The sequence below is a fragment of the Micromys minutus genome (assembly GCF_963924665.1).
Source record: "Micromys minutus genome assembly, chromosome: 9".
Lineage (NCBI taxonomy): Eukaryota > Metazoa > Chordata > Mammalia > Rodentia > Muridae > Micromys > Micromys minutus.
Window position 1 is genome coordinate 28,479,736 of NC_137978.1, and position 15,942 is coordinate 28,495,677.

The 15,942-nt window shown below is 46.3% G+C and overlaps 1 protein-coding gene across 1 annotated transcript in view; it reads left to right on the top strand.

The window, feature by feature from the left end:
- Positions 1 to 6,035: 6,035 nt before the first annotated feature.
- Positions 6,036 to 15,942, top strand: part of TTC39A (tetratricopeptide repeat domain 39A) — a gene marked incomplete at its 5' end in the record, with an annotated part of 50,079 nt that continues 40,172 nt past the window's right edge. The window contains one exon of the mRNA XM_080921792.1: positions 6,036 to 6,088. Within this exon, the coding sequence (XP_080777918.1) occupies positions 6,036 to 6,088 (53 nt within the window). The remainder of the gene's footprint in view (positions 6,089 to 15,942) is intronic.

The window sequence follows — 15,942 nt, forward strand, 5'->3', positions numbered from 1 at the left end:
ATCATTTTGCATTGAACCTTTGCACTGTTGGTTGTATGCGTATAGTATGAGGAGGGGCAAGTTGCCATCAGCATCCTCTATAAAGTGTTCCTGACAATACTATATAGACTAAATAAATGTTGAATGTTTATTCTATAAACAAACATTGTGTTATTTTGTCCTGTTTTTTAAAAGAAAGTTGGAAAATGTATCTTCATAAAGATAGAGCCTGAAACACATGGCTGAGTATCTGCTGAGTAAGGACTCCTGCCTTGGATTCCTAGGATGCTCCTGATCTCAAATCCCTTTTCTGCCATTTTTGAGAAAATAACTTTGAGAAACTCCTTTAAGTCAGACATGGTTGTGCACACCTTTAATCCAGGAGGCAAAAGCAAACAGGTCCCCGAGTTGTGACCAGCCTAGTCTATGTGGCAAACTCAGCTACAAGTTAGCCTGAGCTACATAAGGAGATCCTTTTAAAAACAAGCAACAACAACAAAAGAAAGTTCTTTAGCCTCTGATTCCCTCAACTTAATTTTCTTCATTAATGAGCGATAGTTTGGCCAATCTTTCTTTAGGTGGAGGTCTTGCTATCTCAGGCTAACTTCCAATTAAATTCTTTTGCCTCATCTTCATGAGCAGTTGGAATTATAGGCTTGTAATACCCTGCCCAGCCTGACGCCTTTTTAATATACTAGTTGTTTTAAAGAAATAAGTTCACCACCACCACCACTAACCCCTGCCCGGGGCCTCCTGCAAGCTGGACCAAGGCTTTCCCCCTGGGCTCTTCCCAGCCTCACATTAGACTGTGGTGTATGTAACCCTATGCCAAGCATTTGTGTCTGTGCTTGTGTTTGCCTAGTTTTCACCATAGGATGAGTAGGAACAATTTTTATCCCTTTTTGTAAATGGAGGACCTGATACTCAGAAAGTTAAAGCAGTGTGCTTTAGCTTACACACCTGATCTCTTGATTCCAACATGCTAGTACATGTAGTTTACATACTGTATTTCATTTGTGTGAAGAAATGCCTCTAGAAGACAGTAGGAACAGGACATAATTTTTAAAGTTGTTATGATCCTCAGTGTTTAGCAAGTATCATTCCACTTGGCCCCCACAACCGTAACTCTGGAAAATACAGATGTCTCCATTTTTCAAAAATACCCAAGTAAGAACCCAAGAAACTGACTCCAGAGGTTTTCTGCTACCCATTATTTTTAGATAAAACAGAGTAGAAATACTGTATGTAGTCTATGTAGTCACTCTTAAATGGAATAATTCTACTGCATTGCACCTAATATCGTAAAACATCTTCAGAACCCAGTGTGGTGGTACACATCCTTAATCCCAGCACTGAAAAGGCAGACAGGTGGATCTCCTGAGTTGGAGGTCAAGCTGATCTACATAGAGAGTTACAGCCAGCCAGACCTCATACCAAGACTCCATCAAGAAAGAAGACCTAGAAAGAAGCATTGATTCGCTCCGGGCCTGGATAGACGCCCAGTGGTTATGGGCATTTGCTGCTGTTGACGAAGACTATGGAGTTCAGTTTCCAGCACCAGGAATATAGTGCCCTTCTCTGGCCTCCTCAGGCGTTCACACTCATCTACACAGATATGAATATGATGCATAATTAAAAATAAATCTTTAATAAAAGCATTGTCGATTTAACAGTCTTATCTAACTTACATGAGTTGCTGACATTAGCGCTCAATTGTAAATTACTAACGTCACCCCATAAACAGTGCAGAAGCACCAGACTTACTTTTTATTAAAGAAATACAAGTTTAGAGGATGAAGGAACTGAAGGGGGTTGCAGCCTCATGGGAAGAACAACTTTGTCAACCAAACAAATCCTTCACAGCTCCCATGGACTAGAACACCAACCATTGAGCACACACTGAGAGGCCCATGGCTCCAGTTGCATATGCAGCAGAGAATAGCAGTGTCTGGCATCAATGTGAGAAGAGGCCTTTGGTCTAGTGAGGGCATATTTTCCCAATGTAAGGGAAGCCAAGGCACTGAAGTGGAGAGGGTGATTGGGAGTTAGTGCACCTTTATGAAGACAAGTAGAGAGGGAGGGGGAATGGGAGCGGGGTGGGCAAAGGGGATAACATTCACATGTAAATACAGAGAGTATCTACTAAAAATTTTTTTTCAAAAATCACTGAAAAAATACAAGTTTAAGCCAAGTGGTTGTTTATGCCTAATAAGACTGGCATTATGGGGCTGGAGCGATGACTCAGCGGTTAAGAGCGCTGACTGCTCTTCCAGATGTCCTGAGTTCAAATCCCAGCAACCACTTGGTGGCTCACAACCATCTGTAATAGGATCTGATGCCCTCTTCTGTGTGTCTGAAGACAGCTACGGCGCAGTTATATATAATAAATAAATCCTTAAAAAACAAAAAACAAAATCATGCGCATTCTGGATGCTTACACAGAAAAGTCCTCAGCCGGGGTTGTAAGTTTGAAGCAGTGTGTCAAGCAAAAATAAAAAGTAACCAGTAATGCTGAGGCTCTGAAGGAAGACGTGACCAGGGAAGTAGAGGAACTAAGAACTCCAGTGGCCAGAGTGCCTGGAACAAACAGAGCCCTGGGCTCAATCCCCAGCAGGATGTCACGTGCCTGGGATCCCAACATTAGGGAAGCAGAGGCAGGAGGGTCGGGAGTTGAAGGTTACCGTTGGCTATAGAAGGAATTCAAGTCCAGTTTGGATTCCATGAACCCCCTCCCCATCCTGAATAAAAAGGAAGTAAAAAGTAAGTTTAAAGATTTAGGTAACTCAACAACCATACATTACATTTACAGATAAAAGAACAGATCGAGATTAACAAATCTGAGCATCTAAATAGATGTTAGTGAGAGGAAAGAGTAACTAAATTCAGCAGGCCTCTGGGTGGTCTGTTAGTAGTCAAGTGCAGGATCCACAGCCACACACTGTTTGGTGTGTATTTAAAAAGATTTCTTCAAAAGGCTTCATGGAGGTGGCATTTATCACTTGAGTGAATTTAGCCTGCTCTAAAAGCAGACCTTTCTTTAGACACCTGATTTCATCAGTAAAAGAGGCAGTAACTGTTAGTTCACTGATGTAAGGACCAGGCTATCTCTTCCCCATTATTGTCACTGGGCCTTGACCACAGTAGACTGAATCCAACGCCTTCCTTCCTGGCTCTACCCTTCATCTCAGATTCCTGGACCACAGGCATGGTTTTCTAGATTAGTATGTTTATTGAGCTGACGCCTGGTTTGGCTGGTTGGGTGGCTGTTTGTATCTTTGGATAACTCTGCATACCTTGGCTTTTGATTCATTGTATGTAAATCTTTCAGTGTGTTAAAGAGCATCATTTTAAATCTCAGGAAATAGAATTTGTGCTGGGTCACAAGACAACGTGCAGGGGGGTTGCATGCACGCGTGCACACAGTTATTAAATGATACATTTAAGAACATGTTGATAGGCTCTGAAGGGGATAAACCTATTTCCTTTAAAGCCGCGGATGCAGAACTCCTCATTTTCTTACTCTGAATAAGATGATCACTGAAGGATGCACAAAGAACACTATTCCCAGAACTGCTCTGTTGGTGATCCCTCATTTGCATAACAAGTATGTGTTGTTATTGTCCTTAGTTTAGTGTTGAAAAAATGGGGACAGGGAGGTTAAGTAGCTAGCAGGAAGCCAAGGAGGTTTCAGCCTAGACTTTGGCTCTAGAGCAAGCACGGGATAAAACTATATCCTACCTCAGAATTATTATAAAATGAACTTGGGAATGTGGTTTCTAAGTACTTTGTACATCCTAAGAACTTGCATGGCAGGCAGGCAGGCAGGTAACATGCCCCTAATGCTTTATGGCATAGATGTTATTGGAACATATTCCTCCTCTCTGCCCACCTGTCTCAGTTATTAAAGCTGCAGTGTGGGAGGCTGGAGAGATAGATGGTCCCATAGTCAGAGCCATTGTTACTCTTGCAGAGAACTCTGGTTTAGTTCCCAGCACCCCCTTGGCAGCTCACAGTCTGTAACTCCAGTTCCAAGCGATGAGAAATGCCTCTGCGGGCAATGCACAGACAAATGTGGTATACTTAGTACCCTTACACATAAAAATAAATCTTTGGGGGGGGGGAAGAGTTCTAAAAGAGCACAGCCTATAGGGTTGTTTGAGGATTGAGTTAGTACTTGTGACGAATTTAAGATAAAGCCAAATATAGTTTTAATAGACACTGAAAATGGCAAACACCCAGAAGTTAACATTTGGGTTGAACCCAAGCTCCTGACTCAATTTCTAAACTTCTGAGCTGACGTGGGGTGCCCGAGAGGAGCAGCGCTCATCACCCAGGCAGGGCTGGAAGTCTTCAGTCATTTTCCACATTGGAGTTGGTGTGTAAACCCTGTCGCCTGCCACTGATAACAACTTACTGTGTACCGGTTCCCTCGTTCACTCAACTGTGTGTAGCCGTGGTACTAGTTCCAGAAAGGACAGACACAAGGTGCGTCTCTGTACCCTCAGATAGGAATCTGAAGAATGGAGCTGAGTGTGCATACATATATATAAGAGGGGGGGGTATGAAGAATGAGGCTGATTCTGTGGACTACTATTAAAAATATGTAGCATTGGGCTAGTGAGATGGCTCAATGGGTAAAAGCACCTAAATTCTGTCACCAGAACTCAGGGGTCAAAAGGGAACTGACTCAAAAGTTGTCCTTTGAACTCTAAATGCAAATGCATGCACACAAGTTGAATGTTTAAAAAACCTTTTTTAGTTAAAAAATGTGGTTTTAAATGCTTGAGGAAAATAGACAAAAAAAAAAAAAAAAAAAAAAAAAAAGTGACCTCTGAACAGGGAGAGACTTCCAGGGAGGAGAACCTAGGAGGCTTCCTGGAGGAGGTGGTGTTGGCTATGATCCCAGAGGCAGCGTGGAACTTTAATCTTTTGTCAATAGACTGGGCTCTCCCTGTAGGACTAGGCTTCTTCTCCTGAGGTTTCTTGCCTAAGTCCAGGGGAGCCGGGGCTGTCTTCAGTGCCCAAAACTGCCAAGCTAAACCAGGGGTTTCTGAAGCCTGTGGGTACACAAGCTGGAATGTCAAGGTCTGGACACACTAGTTTTGTGGTTAGTTAGATAGGCACATTCTCAGGCTGTGTGTGCTCAGAGAAAGGAGGGACAGTCACCTCTTGTCTGCTCAGCAGAGATGAGTAAGTGACCACCCACGTACACCTGAGGCCACTTGGCCCAAGCAGGACCAGAGACCACAGAATGGAACTGTGGGCCAGAAAGAGCTCTACAGTGTGGCCTCCAGAAATTAACCTTTCTGAACTTCAGTTCTGTCAACTGCAAAAATGGAGATTGTGGTATTTAACAAGCTGAAGATAAGATTTTATGTAAAGCATGTGACTCAGAGGTTGGCAGATTGAAAACATTTGACTTGTAAGAATCAGCCACAATGTATTAGACAGGAGACTTGTATTACACAAGCAGGATGCAAGCCCAGCCCACAAGGAAATGGAAGCTCTCAGCCTCCACACTCTTCAACAAGGTTTCCAGGAGGTCCTGGATCCAAGTTCTCTCCAGCTGCTCCCCTGTCTCTCACCTTTGTCAGAGCTTGTATAAGCACCCGCAGGTGCCTGCTGGACTGCTCTGGTGGGATGCCAGGGCCCATTTTTCTTCTTAGTGATAATATGAAATGCCGAAAATACACATGACCTACATTATTCTGAGAGACTGTGGCACGTTAGCTCCTGTCCCATCCCCCACCAAAACGCAATCAGAATTTTATGAACTGGTACTTGGTCTGCGTGATTCAGGACAAACCTGTGGCTAAAGATGGGACCAGTTTGAGATCCCGTCGATTCTAGATGGAATGGAAGTGCTCTTATCCTCCAGGCCTGGCCTGCTCCAGGGACTCTGCAAGGGAGGTGGCCTGCCAAGGCTGGGCGGAGTCGGCCCGCCCCACATGCCTGTCCAGATGCTGCCACCTGAGGAGAGTTCCTGTGAGTCTCTGCCGCCTGCAGCTGTCACCACGAGGGGCCACCAGAGCCCTATTCCCAGCCAGCCTGTTACCATGGCTTTTCTGACCACCTGGAAGAGGACAGTGTCCAGAAAAAGAGACCTCAGGTACAAGATGGCAGCCGGGGGTGGGGGGTAATCTGAGAGGACCATCCGGGAGGCACAGCAGGGGAGCAACCAGATTGTGGCTAACTGCTGCCCTAGGGCACCTCAGAACCTCCTGCTTCCCCATGTACTCTCTGGTCACTGGCACTCTCCCTGAGCCAGTGGGGTCTGCGGACAAAGGGGTGTAGCCAAATTGCTAGGGTCACTGGTCTGGCCCTTGGAGCTTGTAACACAGAGAAGGGGATCCTGGTCTCCAGCCCAGTGTGGCGGAGTGGGGTGGGGTGGGATGGGGTGGGATGGGGTAGAGTGGGGGAGTTGGGACAGTAGAGATGTTCACTAAAGTTCTCCCACCCACAATGCTGCAGGGATGTGTCATTGCTCTCTTCTGGGAGTTATTTCCCCAAGTTCCCCATATCTAGATGAGTTGGTGGCTTTAGGTGTGTTTGCTATCTGAAGAAACAGTTCTGACTGCCTCACAAGTCCTTCATACTGACACAGTTGTTGCCTACACTGCTGTCCATGGGAGAGGGCAGTGCTGTCCTGAGCACCCCTAACTTGACAAGTCACAATCCTGATAATACATCTTCACCCCCAAACCTGTTCCTCATCCTGTGTCCCCATCTCAATGAATGGTACAGTCATCCACCCAGTTGCCCAAGCCTGAAACCTGGGAGTCATCTCTGACCCCTCCCTCCTCATCCCTTCCCTAGTCCACATCCTGCTGATTTTATCTCCGGGATGTCTCTGCTAGACCTTTGCAGTAGCCCCGAGCTGGCCCAGTGTTCTCCCTAAAGCATAAACCAGGCACATGTCAGTTTTCTACTTTAGACTCTGCGAGGACTGGGCATACAGTTTAGCTAGCATGTAGGAAGACCAGGAATTCAAGGTTCAGTACCTAGTGAGCTTAGGATTGAAACTGGCCTGGGACACATAAAACACAAGACCTTGTCTCCAAACAAACAAACGAAGCCAGAACAGCCTATGGCTATTTATCACCTAGAAACTGAGTTGCTGGCATCTGCCTTGTAGTCTTCTTACAGCTGTAGTTGCTCAGATCTGCCTGGAGGTCAGTCTTCTCACTCCTTCACACTTTATAAAACTCAGTGATGTCTCCTTAAAAATCCCATCTGAGTCACAGTTTCTACCCCCAAACCCCCCCCCCCCCGACGCATACCTTGGATGGCTTCTCTAGGTAGCCCTGGCTGTCCTGGAATGACCTCTGAAGACCAGGCTGGCCCCAAAGTCAAAGCCCACCTGCCTCTGCTTCCTGAGTGCTGGGATTAAAGATGTGAGCCACAGACACCTAATATGCTCTCTCTCTCTCTACCTCTCTCCCTCCTCCTCCCTCTCCCCCTCTCTCTTATGGAATCATTTATTTATTGGAGAGGTGGGCAAGCACAGTCCACAGTACATATGTGGCTGGAGGTCAGAGGGCAGCTTTCAGGAGTTAGCTCTCTTCTTCCACCATATGGTCCCAGGGGTAGAACTCTGGTCAAGACTGCAGCTGAGTTTACCTGCTGAGCCCTCTAGCCGGCCCTGCGTTTTCAGATCCAGGGCACTAGCACATTTACTTCTCTTTTATGGTTCTCAATCAGTCTTTCAGGACACTCTGTGGATTAGTTGCCTTGTGTATGAGGCTCTGAGGCCACAGTTTGAATTCAGACAGAGAGGTCTCTGCTCTTGGAGACCATATTCTAACATAGGACAGCAGCATAGGCAGACGTAGACAATGGGCATCAGAAACATGTGCTGGGTAAACTTTACAGTAAGATGATGGGATGCACAGTAAAAAAATGGAGCATACTCAGAACCTTCCAGAGTGAGAACAGTTCATGGCAAAGCTCAAGGTATGTCTGAGGGGGCAGAAAGGGGCCAGGAATTAAAGATCTAAGGAGCTCAGAGAAAGGCTGGCCAGAATAAGAGGAATGATTGGTAAGCACCCAAAGGCTCTAGACAGGATCTTCACTGTGTCTAAAGATGACCAAGCTACCCTAACAAGAAATGATTCTCTAGACAGATCGTCTCATCTATAGGTCCTGGCCATCCACTCCTTCATACAAGAGGGTGGAGTCCCCAGGGCCCAGTAAAAATTGGGGCTCAATATAGTTTGGTTCTGATGATGATAGAAGGAGTAATTTCTGAAGAGGGCAGGACAACCTGACTGAAGTAATGAAGCCTGGCTGTGGTCCAGGCAGGTCTGTCCCCATCTAGGACCTGCCAATGAGAATTCAGTTGTTCTCTGTCCTGTGGGCAGCAGGAAGCCTTTCCAAGCAGTCTTTGCTCGTGTATTTCTAGTGTCATTGTGCGGAGAGATCAGAGTCAGGGTAACCAGAGGGAGGATGGATGGATGACTTAGGAGAGGGATGGTAGAGATTAGGAGAAATGGCGGTGGGGGGGAGGTGCTGGGAGAGAGAAGCTAAGCAGAGAAAAACTTGGTAAAACAGGCCAGAGACTCGCCACCAAGATGAGGAGTGCGACTCTGGTCACATGAGTGGCCTTGCGCATCCATGCCTTCGAACGTCAGCTGCGGCTTGTAGACAGCACCAAGCCACAGCTAGTGCAGCATAAATGCAAGTGCATGTCTTCTTGGTGGAAACGTGAGGAAATCTTCCATTCTACATCTTTTCTTTGAGGAGATTTGGAAAATTTCAGGAGTCAGAGAAGGCGTTTCCTTCAGGAGAACTAGATAATTTCAGAAGTGTTAGGGAACTGAATGGAACTGTCCTGGAGTCTGCCGTGCCCTAATAGGGACATCACCACTTACCTCACCAGCCTCAAACCGATTCCTTAGCTCAGCCGAACCACAGCCCCCGGTACGGTTTGTGCTAGAGAGAGAATTTCTGCTCTTGGTGCACCCGAGTCCAAGGAGCCCTCAAAGTCTAAGGTTACAGGGGTCCGTCTAATCTTTGGGCAGGATACTTGAGGCCACCTGAGGTTTAGATTTTATTCATGATTTTTGGATCCTTCAAGGTGAGGCACTGGTGATTCCTAGGTTTGTGAATTAAAGCCTCACATTTTTATAATGTCAGCTATTTAAATTCCAGGATTCTGACCTCCCACATTGCAAGAATAAGAGTCTGGGAAAGGCAAAGTCACCAAGTCTGCCCAGAAAGCTCAGAAGGCTAAATGAATATTACCCCTAACACCTGCCACCCCAGTCTTAATCAGTGGCAGAAGAATGGTCTCAGAACTGTTTGTCTCAATTGGCCATTTAAGTTTAATAATAAAAGACTGGTTAATGATAACAATGCATCATAAAACCTTCAGAAGGAAAGAATGTTTTGTGGACCTTTTTTTTTTTTTTTTTTTTTGCGTGTGTGTGTGTGTGTGTGTGTGTGTGTGGCAGTTTTAAGTTATGAGTTTTCAAAATCAGTACTTTTTAATGGAAACAACTTGACCAAAAATCTGTCACAGAATTTTGAGACCCGTTAAAACAAGTTTAATGAGGAAAAAGAGAGAGAGAGAGAGAGAGAGTCTGGGGGGAAAAAAAAAACAAAAAAACAAAAAAACAAAAAAAAAAAAAAAAAAAACAGATAACTTCATTAGCAGCTCAGTCCCCAGTGATGGGTCATGAAAATCTTCCAAGTAAACTTTGTCCTGCCTCGTGAGTGCAGGAATACAGACACATGGGGTCGTTAGAGTGTGTTTTAACATCAGGGAGAAATAGGCCATTGGGGACGCAGCTTGAGACCTGCCACTGTTCTGTTTCCGGAAAGGTCCTCACATCTGTGATTTGAGTTGCCTTGCTTCCCTGGAAAGTCATCAGCTCACTTCGCAGGGCTATCTCCACTGAGTCTTCTTGAAGCTCCCTGGTTGCCAAACCTTCATATGGCACCAGCAAGCAGTAAAAAAGGTAAAATAAAAAGAAGGGGGAAAAAAGCACCTAGAGACCACACAAGCTTCTGCTGGAACCTCTGACTCTGAGATCGGATGGATGCCTTTGGAAGAAAGGCTGTTTGGATGGGTAGGTGGTTGTTTGGTGGGTGGGTCAATGGGCAGGTTCATTGGTTGGTTGCTTGGTTGCTTGGGTAGTAGGTGGGTTGGTTGGTTGGTTGGTTGGTTGGTTGGTTTTTTGGTTGGTTAGGTAGTAGGTGAGTTGGTTGGTTGGTTACTTTGAGTTTATTTTTTGCTTTCAAGTCAGGGTCTTATTATGTAGCTAGCCCAAGATGTCCTTGAACTCTCAAAATTCCTGCTGGGATCACAGGTGTGTGACACCATACTCAGTGGCTAAGCCCCTCTGTTTCCTCATCTCTCAAATGGGTGTAATGTCTTCTGCTCATATTTAGAGAGTCATGAAAAAGTTGATGAGACTTTGCGGGGGTAGATTCAGATATTACTAGGAGACACAGTCTCAAAGACCCACCCACCCCCAATCCTCCCTCTTACAGTCTGTTTGTTCTCTCTTTCTGCCATGTTCCCTGTGCCTTAGGTATGAGAGTGATATCCACTGAGGCAGAGCTCCACACATTTGCATTTTGATCCTCTAGGGTTTCTGAAGTGTGGTCTCCATCTCTGCAAAAAGAAGTTTCGTTGATAAAGACAAACTGTAGTCAGGGGTTGTGCTGGGTTAGTAAAGTAGTGGCTGTAGGTTCGTCAGGGTCATGACTAGTCCTGGGCAGTTGACTGCAGCAGTAGACATGCTAATGTGGATGGTGGAAAGCCCCTGACCTCAACCCTACATAGAAAACCACAGGTAACTAAGAACTGTAGAAACAGTCTTCCCCAGGGCAGAGCACACCAACTGGTTATCTAATACCTGGATGGTCATCCCTGAAAACACACATATGAGTAATGGTATATGGACTAAGCAGGTTGTACTTAGGAATTTATATGAATATATATGTATGGAAAAGGAGACCATAGATTTGAAAAAGAGGAAGGAGGGATTTATGAGAGGGTTTGGAGAAAAGAAAGGAAGGGGAAATTGATTAAAAAAAAAACTAATCTCTAAAACAAAAAGAAATTCTTTAAAATGGGAGACTTTTAAAATGGGTGCGCTGTCAGAAGCCTCATGGAGAACAGTGAGGGTGGGAGTTTCTTTGTGTTAAAGCACTGAGCACAGCCACAGGGAGTGACTGCGTTTGCAGGATTACCTCTCCAGGACTGGTCCTCTCTCGGGACCCTTGTCTTATCACTTGTGTCTATTGGTTTCCATGTTTGGTTTTCCTTTTTTTAAAAAAAAAGTACACCATAGCTGTCTTCAGACACACCAGAAGAGGGCATCAGATCCCATTACAGATGGTTGTGAGCCACCATGTGGTTACTGGGATTTGAACTCAGGACCCCTGGAAGAGCAGTCAGTGCCCTTAACCACTGAGCCATCTCTCCAGCCCTCCATTTCTGGTTTTCAAAGGACAGAATGTATTTCTCACAATTCTGGAAGTCAGGAAGCCCAGACAGGTAGATCCTATGTCTGGTGAAAGCCTCTCCAGCTCGGAATGATCCCTGCCTGTGCACTGCCCTCCCTGGTATGGTAGCATTCTCTGACAAAAGCAACTCAAGGGGGAAGGTCGACTCTGGCTCACGAGTTAGCACACAGTCCAACATAGCAGAGAAATCAAAGCAACGATTACAGAGAGCAATCTGGGTAACAGAAGCTTCAAACTGCTGGTCACGTGACAGCCACAATCAGGAAACAGTGGGGACTGTGCATGTGCACATACCTGTGCATATGCGTGTATGTGTGTGCACAGGTATGTGCACACGTGTGCAGATATGCATGCATCTGTATGTAGGGGCCAGAAATCAACCTCAGGTGCTGTTCCTTAGGAGGAATCCACCTTGTCTTTTGAGTCAGAATCTCTCACTGGGGTTCCCTAAGTAGACTAAGCTGGCTGGTCAGCAAGTCTAAGGAATCAGTTGGTCTCTGCCTCCCCAGTACATGCCACCAGGCCTAGCTTTAATAATAATAATAATAGTAGTAGTAGTAGTAGTAGTAAATACAACATAACAACATAGTATAATATATAAATATAACAGCATTATTATTACTACTACTACTACTACTACTACTAGTACTACTACATTTGGTATGTGTGGCGGCATTCTTGTGGAAGTCAGAGGACAAATTTCTGAACTTTGTTCTTCCCTATTCCTTGCATCATAGTGATTAGTTGAACTCAGGTTAGTTTGGTGGCTGTTTTGTTTTTTTCAGTGGGCTCTGGGGAGCTAAGGAGACAGGTCTGCTGTTAAAAGTACAGGCTGCTCTTCCAAAGAACCAAGTTAGATTCCCAGCACCAATATGGTAGCTTATAACCACCCTTAACTCCAGTTCCAGGTGATTTAACACCCTCTTCTGTGGGCACAGTTATGCACACGATTCAGAGATATACAGCTCGGCAAAACTCATGCACATAAAATGATGGTGATGATGACGATGGTGAGGATGATGACAATGGCGGTGATGTTGGTTCTGGAGATTGGACTCAGCCCTGTGTTTGCATGGCAAGCACTTTGCCAGCTGTCAGCCCTAAGAAACCCATGTTTAAAGAGTTAAAAAGCTCTTCCTGAGCGCAAAGCAGATGAGTGGAAGGACTCCAGTAGCTCAGCAGATCATGTCTTCCTTACTCATTTACCTCTGTAGCTTGAACTCCAAATCCTCCACCCCTCTGGACCAGGCCCCCACCTCCAGATGCCCCCTCTGCCTGCCTTTGCCCCAGAAGGAGACCCACCAAGTGAGTGCAAGCCTGTGCCATCTGTCCTTACATAACATTAAGCAGGGAGGCCCTGAGGTGCTGGCCATGGTCCCTGGGCGTACCTTCTTCTCTGAGCAGCCTCCCTCTGCGATGAGGCCTCTCTGGGCTCACTTTCCTACCTACCGAGTGTTCACGAAAATCCTCCTACTCGCTTTCTTGGCGAGGAAACTGAAGCTGAAGGACAATGGTGAGGTTCTGTTCTGAGAGCTTCCCTCTTGTCTCATTGCACCCCTGAAACAACTCACCGTCATCCTGGGGTGTCAGAGCAGGGGTGCAGCCTGCTCCCTCCCACTCCCAATGCAGCTGCAAGCTAGCTGGGTGTGGCAGGCTCAGACATCTCCCAGATTGTCCTTGCTCTACAGCTGAGGCTTTAGCCTCCAACAGGGATGCCCTCTCCAGAGCCTGGATCCGTGGCGTCAGTCAGAACTGTCCTTGGCCTCTCTTGCCTGTCTTGTTGCTCCTTCCTCTGGTCCACCCTTTGCAGCACCTGAGGGCCAGACCGGAGTGGAGGCCTCCCAATCCTTGAACTTAAAATATCACAGGACTGGAGCACTCCCTGCTCTGCCCTCTGTTGGAGGGTGAGGGAAACAAAGGCTAGAATGGGCAGTCGTATCCCCAAGTTTAGCAGTTTGTGGGCACAGGGTACATTAAGGGAGTAGCCCTGTCTAAGGAACAGGCATCTGTCTCCCCAGGAGGTCACTAATGGGGAATGTTCAAGAGTTGTGACTCATGCCTGTAATCTTAGCACTGGGGAAGCAGAGGCAAGAGAATCATGGTGAGCCTGGTCTGTGTATAAAGTCCAAGGCTAGCCAGGACTACTTAGAGCATTTCACCAAACAAAACAGCTATGCCTTCCATTGCCTCTTTAGGGCCTATGTTGATGGGCCTGTTCACTCCTAAGTCATTAAGAAGCCCAAGCCTATAGCCTGAGTTATACAGGACCCACACGGTGGACGGAGAAAACCAAGTTTCGTAAGTTGTCCTCTGACCTCACAGGGTACACAGCTTGTACTTGCCTTTTCTCTGTAAACAGATTTAAAATGTTTAAAGAGAAACGGAGCTTACTTTATGGTTACCCATTCAGTCATGTCAGGAAAACAAGGGACCAGATCTGGAATGACAGGGCCTGAAAGAGTGAGGAGGGGTACTTCATGCCAGGCAGGGTCTGGGGGAGGGTGTGGAAGCCCCCCATCCCGGTGCCTCTGAGTGTTTGGGATACTGTTTAGGTTTATGGATGAAAGAGAGGCTTACTGGGGTACGGCCAAAGCTAACGCCAGCTTAAGGTCTCTTGTATACTCCATTCCTATGAGCCGAATCTCAAATATCCCCTTTCCTCTCTTCTCCCATTCTCGATGTGCATGCAGCGACCCTAGTTATATAGGTCCATAAGATAGGTATACAAATCAAACATTGACTCACAATAAATCATAAGGAAGTATATTTTAAAACAGCTCTTTGGCACATAATTTTACCATCTACTAAGAGTGAAAGTAAACGTATTTATTTTCTGTGTATGAATGTTTTCTGTGAATGTAGATATGTGCACTGTGTGTGTGCCTGGTGCCTGTGGAGGCCAGAAGAGGCCATCAGACCCTGTAAGACCAGACTTACCGAATTGTAAGCTGCCCTGTGGGTGCTGGGTCTTGAATCCAAGTCCTCTGGGTGAGCAGCCAGTCCTCTTAGCCACCGAGCCATCTCTCCAGCCTCTCATTTAACTTTGTTTTTTGAGACAGTTTCTCTGCATAAGAGCCCTGGCTCTCTTGGAACCCCTGGAATTCACTCTGTAGACCAGGCTGGGCTCAAACTCACAGAGATCCACCTGCCTCGGCCTCCTAAAAGCTGGGATTAAAGGCGTGGGCCATCAATGCCTGGTTTTTGTTTTGTTTTGATGAGGTCTTACTCTGTAGCCTATTCTGTCCTAGAACTCGTTTAGGTCAGAACTGCCTCAAACTTGGGCGTTCCTCCTGTTTAGCCTTCCAAGCCCTGGGGTTACGGGCCCGAGTCCTCACACACTAGCATCAAGCAGCAGCTTTTGAAGTCACACATTCTAACAAAAGCTAACCCAAAGATGTATTAGCTTGAAGCTGGGGACTGAAAGGCTTTGTTTGGGGAGCTGTGTAGACGGCTCGGCTCGTGGGTAAGTATGCTTGCTGTACTTCAGGGCCTGACCCCGAATCCCTGGACCTCACGTAAAAAGCCAGGCGTGGCTGCATGTGCTGAAGGCTGGGGATGAGCCAGCCAGCCCTGCTAAAGCTGACAGGTTCAACAGGAGACCCTGTCTCAAAGCAGTAGCGGGGAAGCCATAGAGGAAGACACCAGACATCCTCTGGTCTCCTCCTGCGCGCACACCCTTGTTCTGCATGATTAACTCACCGCATTTATATAGTAGCAAAAAATCTTTTGTGCACTGCAGGGACACTGAATGTCATGGCGTAGCAGCAAGGTTTGTGTGCTCAGAGCCAGGGCTGCAGTGTGATCGCGTGGTACAACACGGCCAAGTACTGCCAGGAACACCTTAGATTCAAGACAGATTGCATTCAGAAACCTTTTATTGTTGCCAAAAATGTTGCAACCCTCATATTCATTTATATGGCACCACACGGGAGCGACAGCTTACAGGTCAAGAAGCTAAGAAGCTGTGCTCTGTGGTGGAAGGAGAGAACCAACTCCTGAAAGTTGTCCTCCGACCGCCACACGAGTGTGTGAGCCCCCAGCCCCCACACTATAATATTTAAAACTCAAAAAAACAATGTGTTCTGTAAGATAAGGAATCAAACCTCGGGTTCCAGCTATGACTAGACAATAACCCAAGCCTCAGTTCTCTCGTCTGTAAGAGGGGATGTAGCGCGTTACAGACTTCAGGGAGTTCTGAGGAGGCTTTGCTCACCCAGTACCTTCTGAGACCTCGCCAGCTTGGAAAGCACAAATGAGAGCAGTGCACAGAGTAGCACTAGCCACGCAGTGAGATCGTATGACACAATAGGCCACGTATAGTGATCCTGAAGCATGGTGTGAATAGTGTATAGTGATCCTGAAGTATGGTGTGAATAGTGTATAGTGATCCTGAAGCGTGGTGTGAATAGTGTATAGTGATCCTGAAGTGTGGTGTGAATAGGGTATAGTGATCCTGAAGTGTGGTGTGAATAGTGTATAGTGATCCTG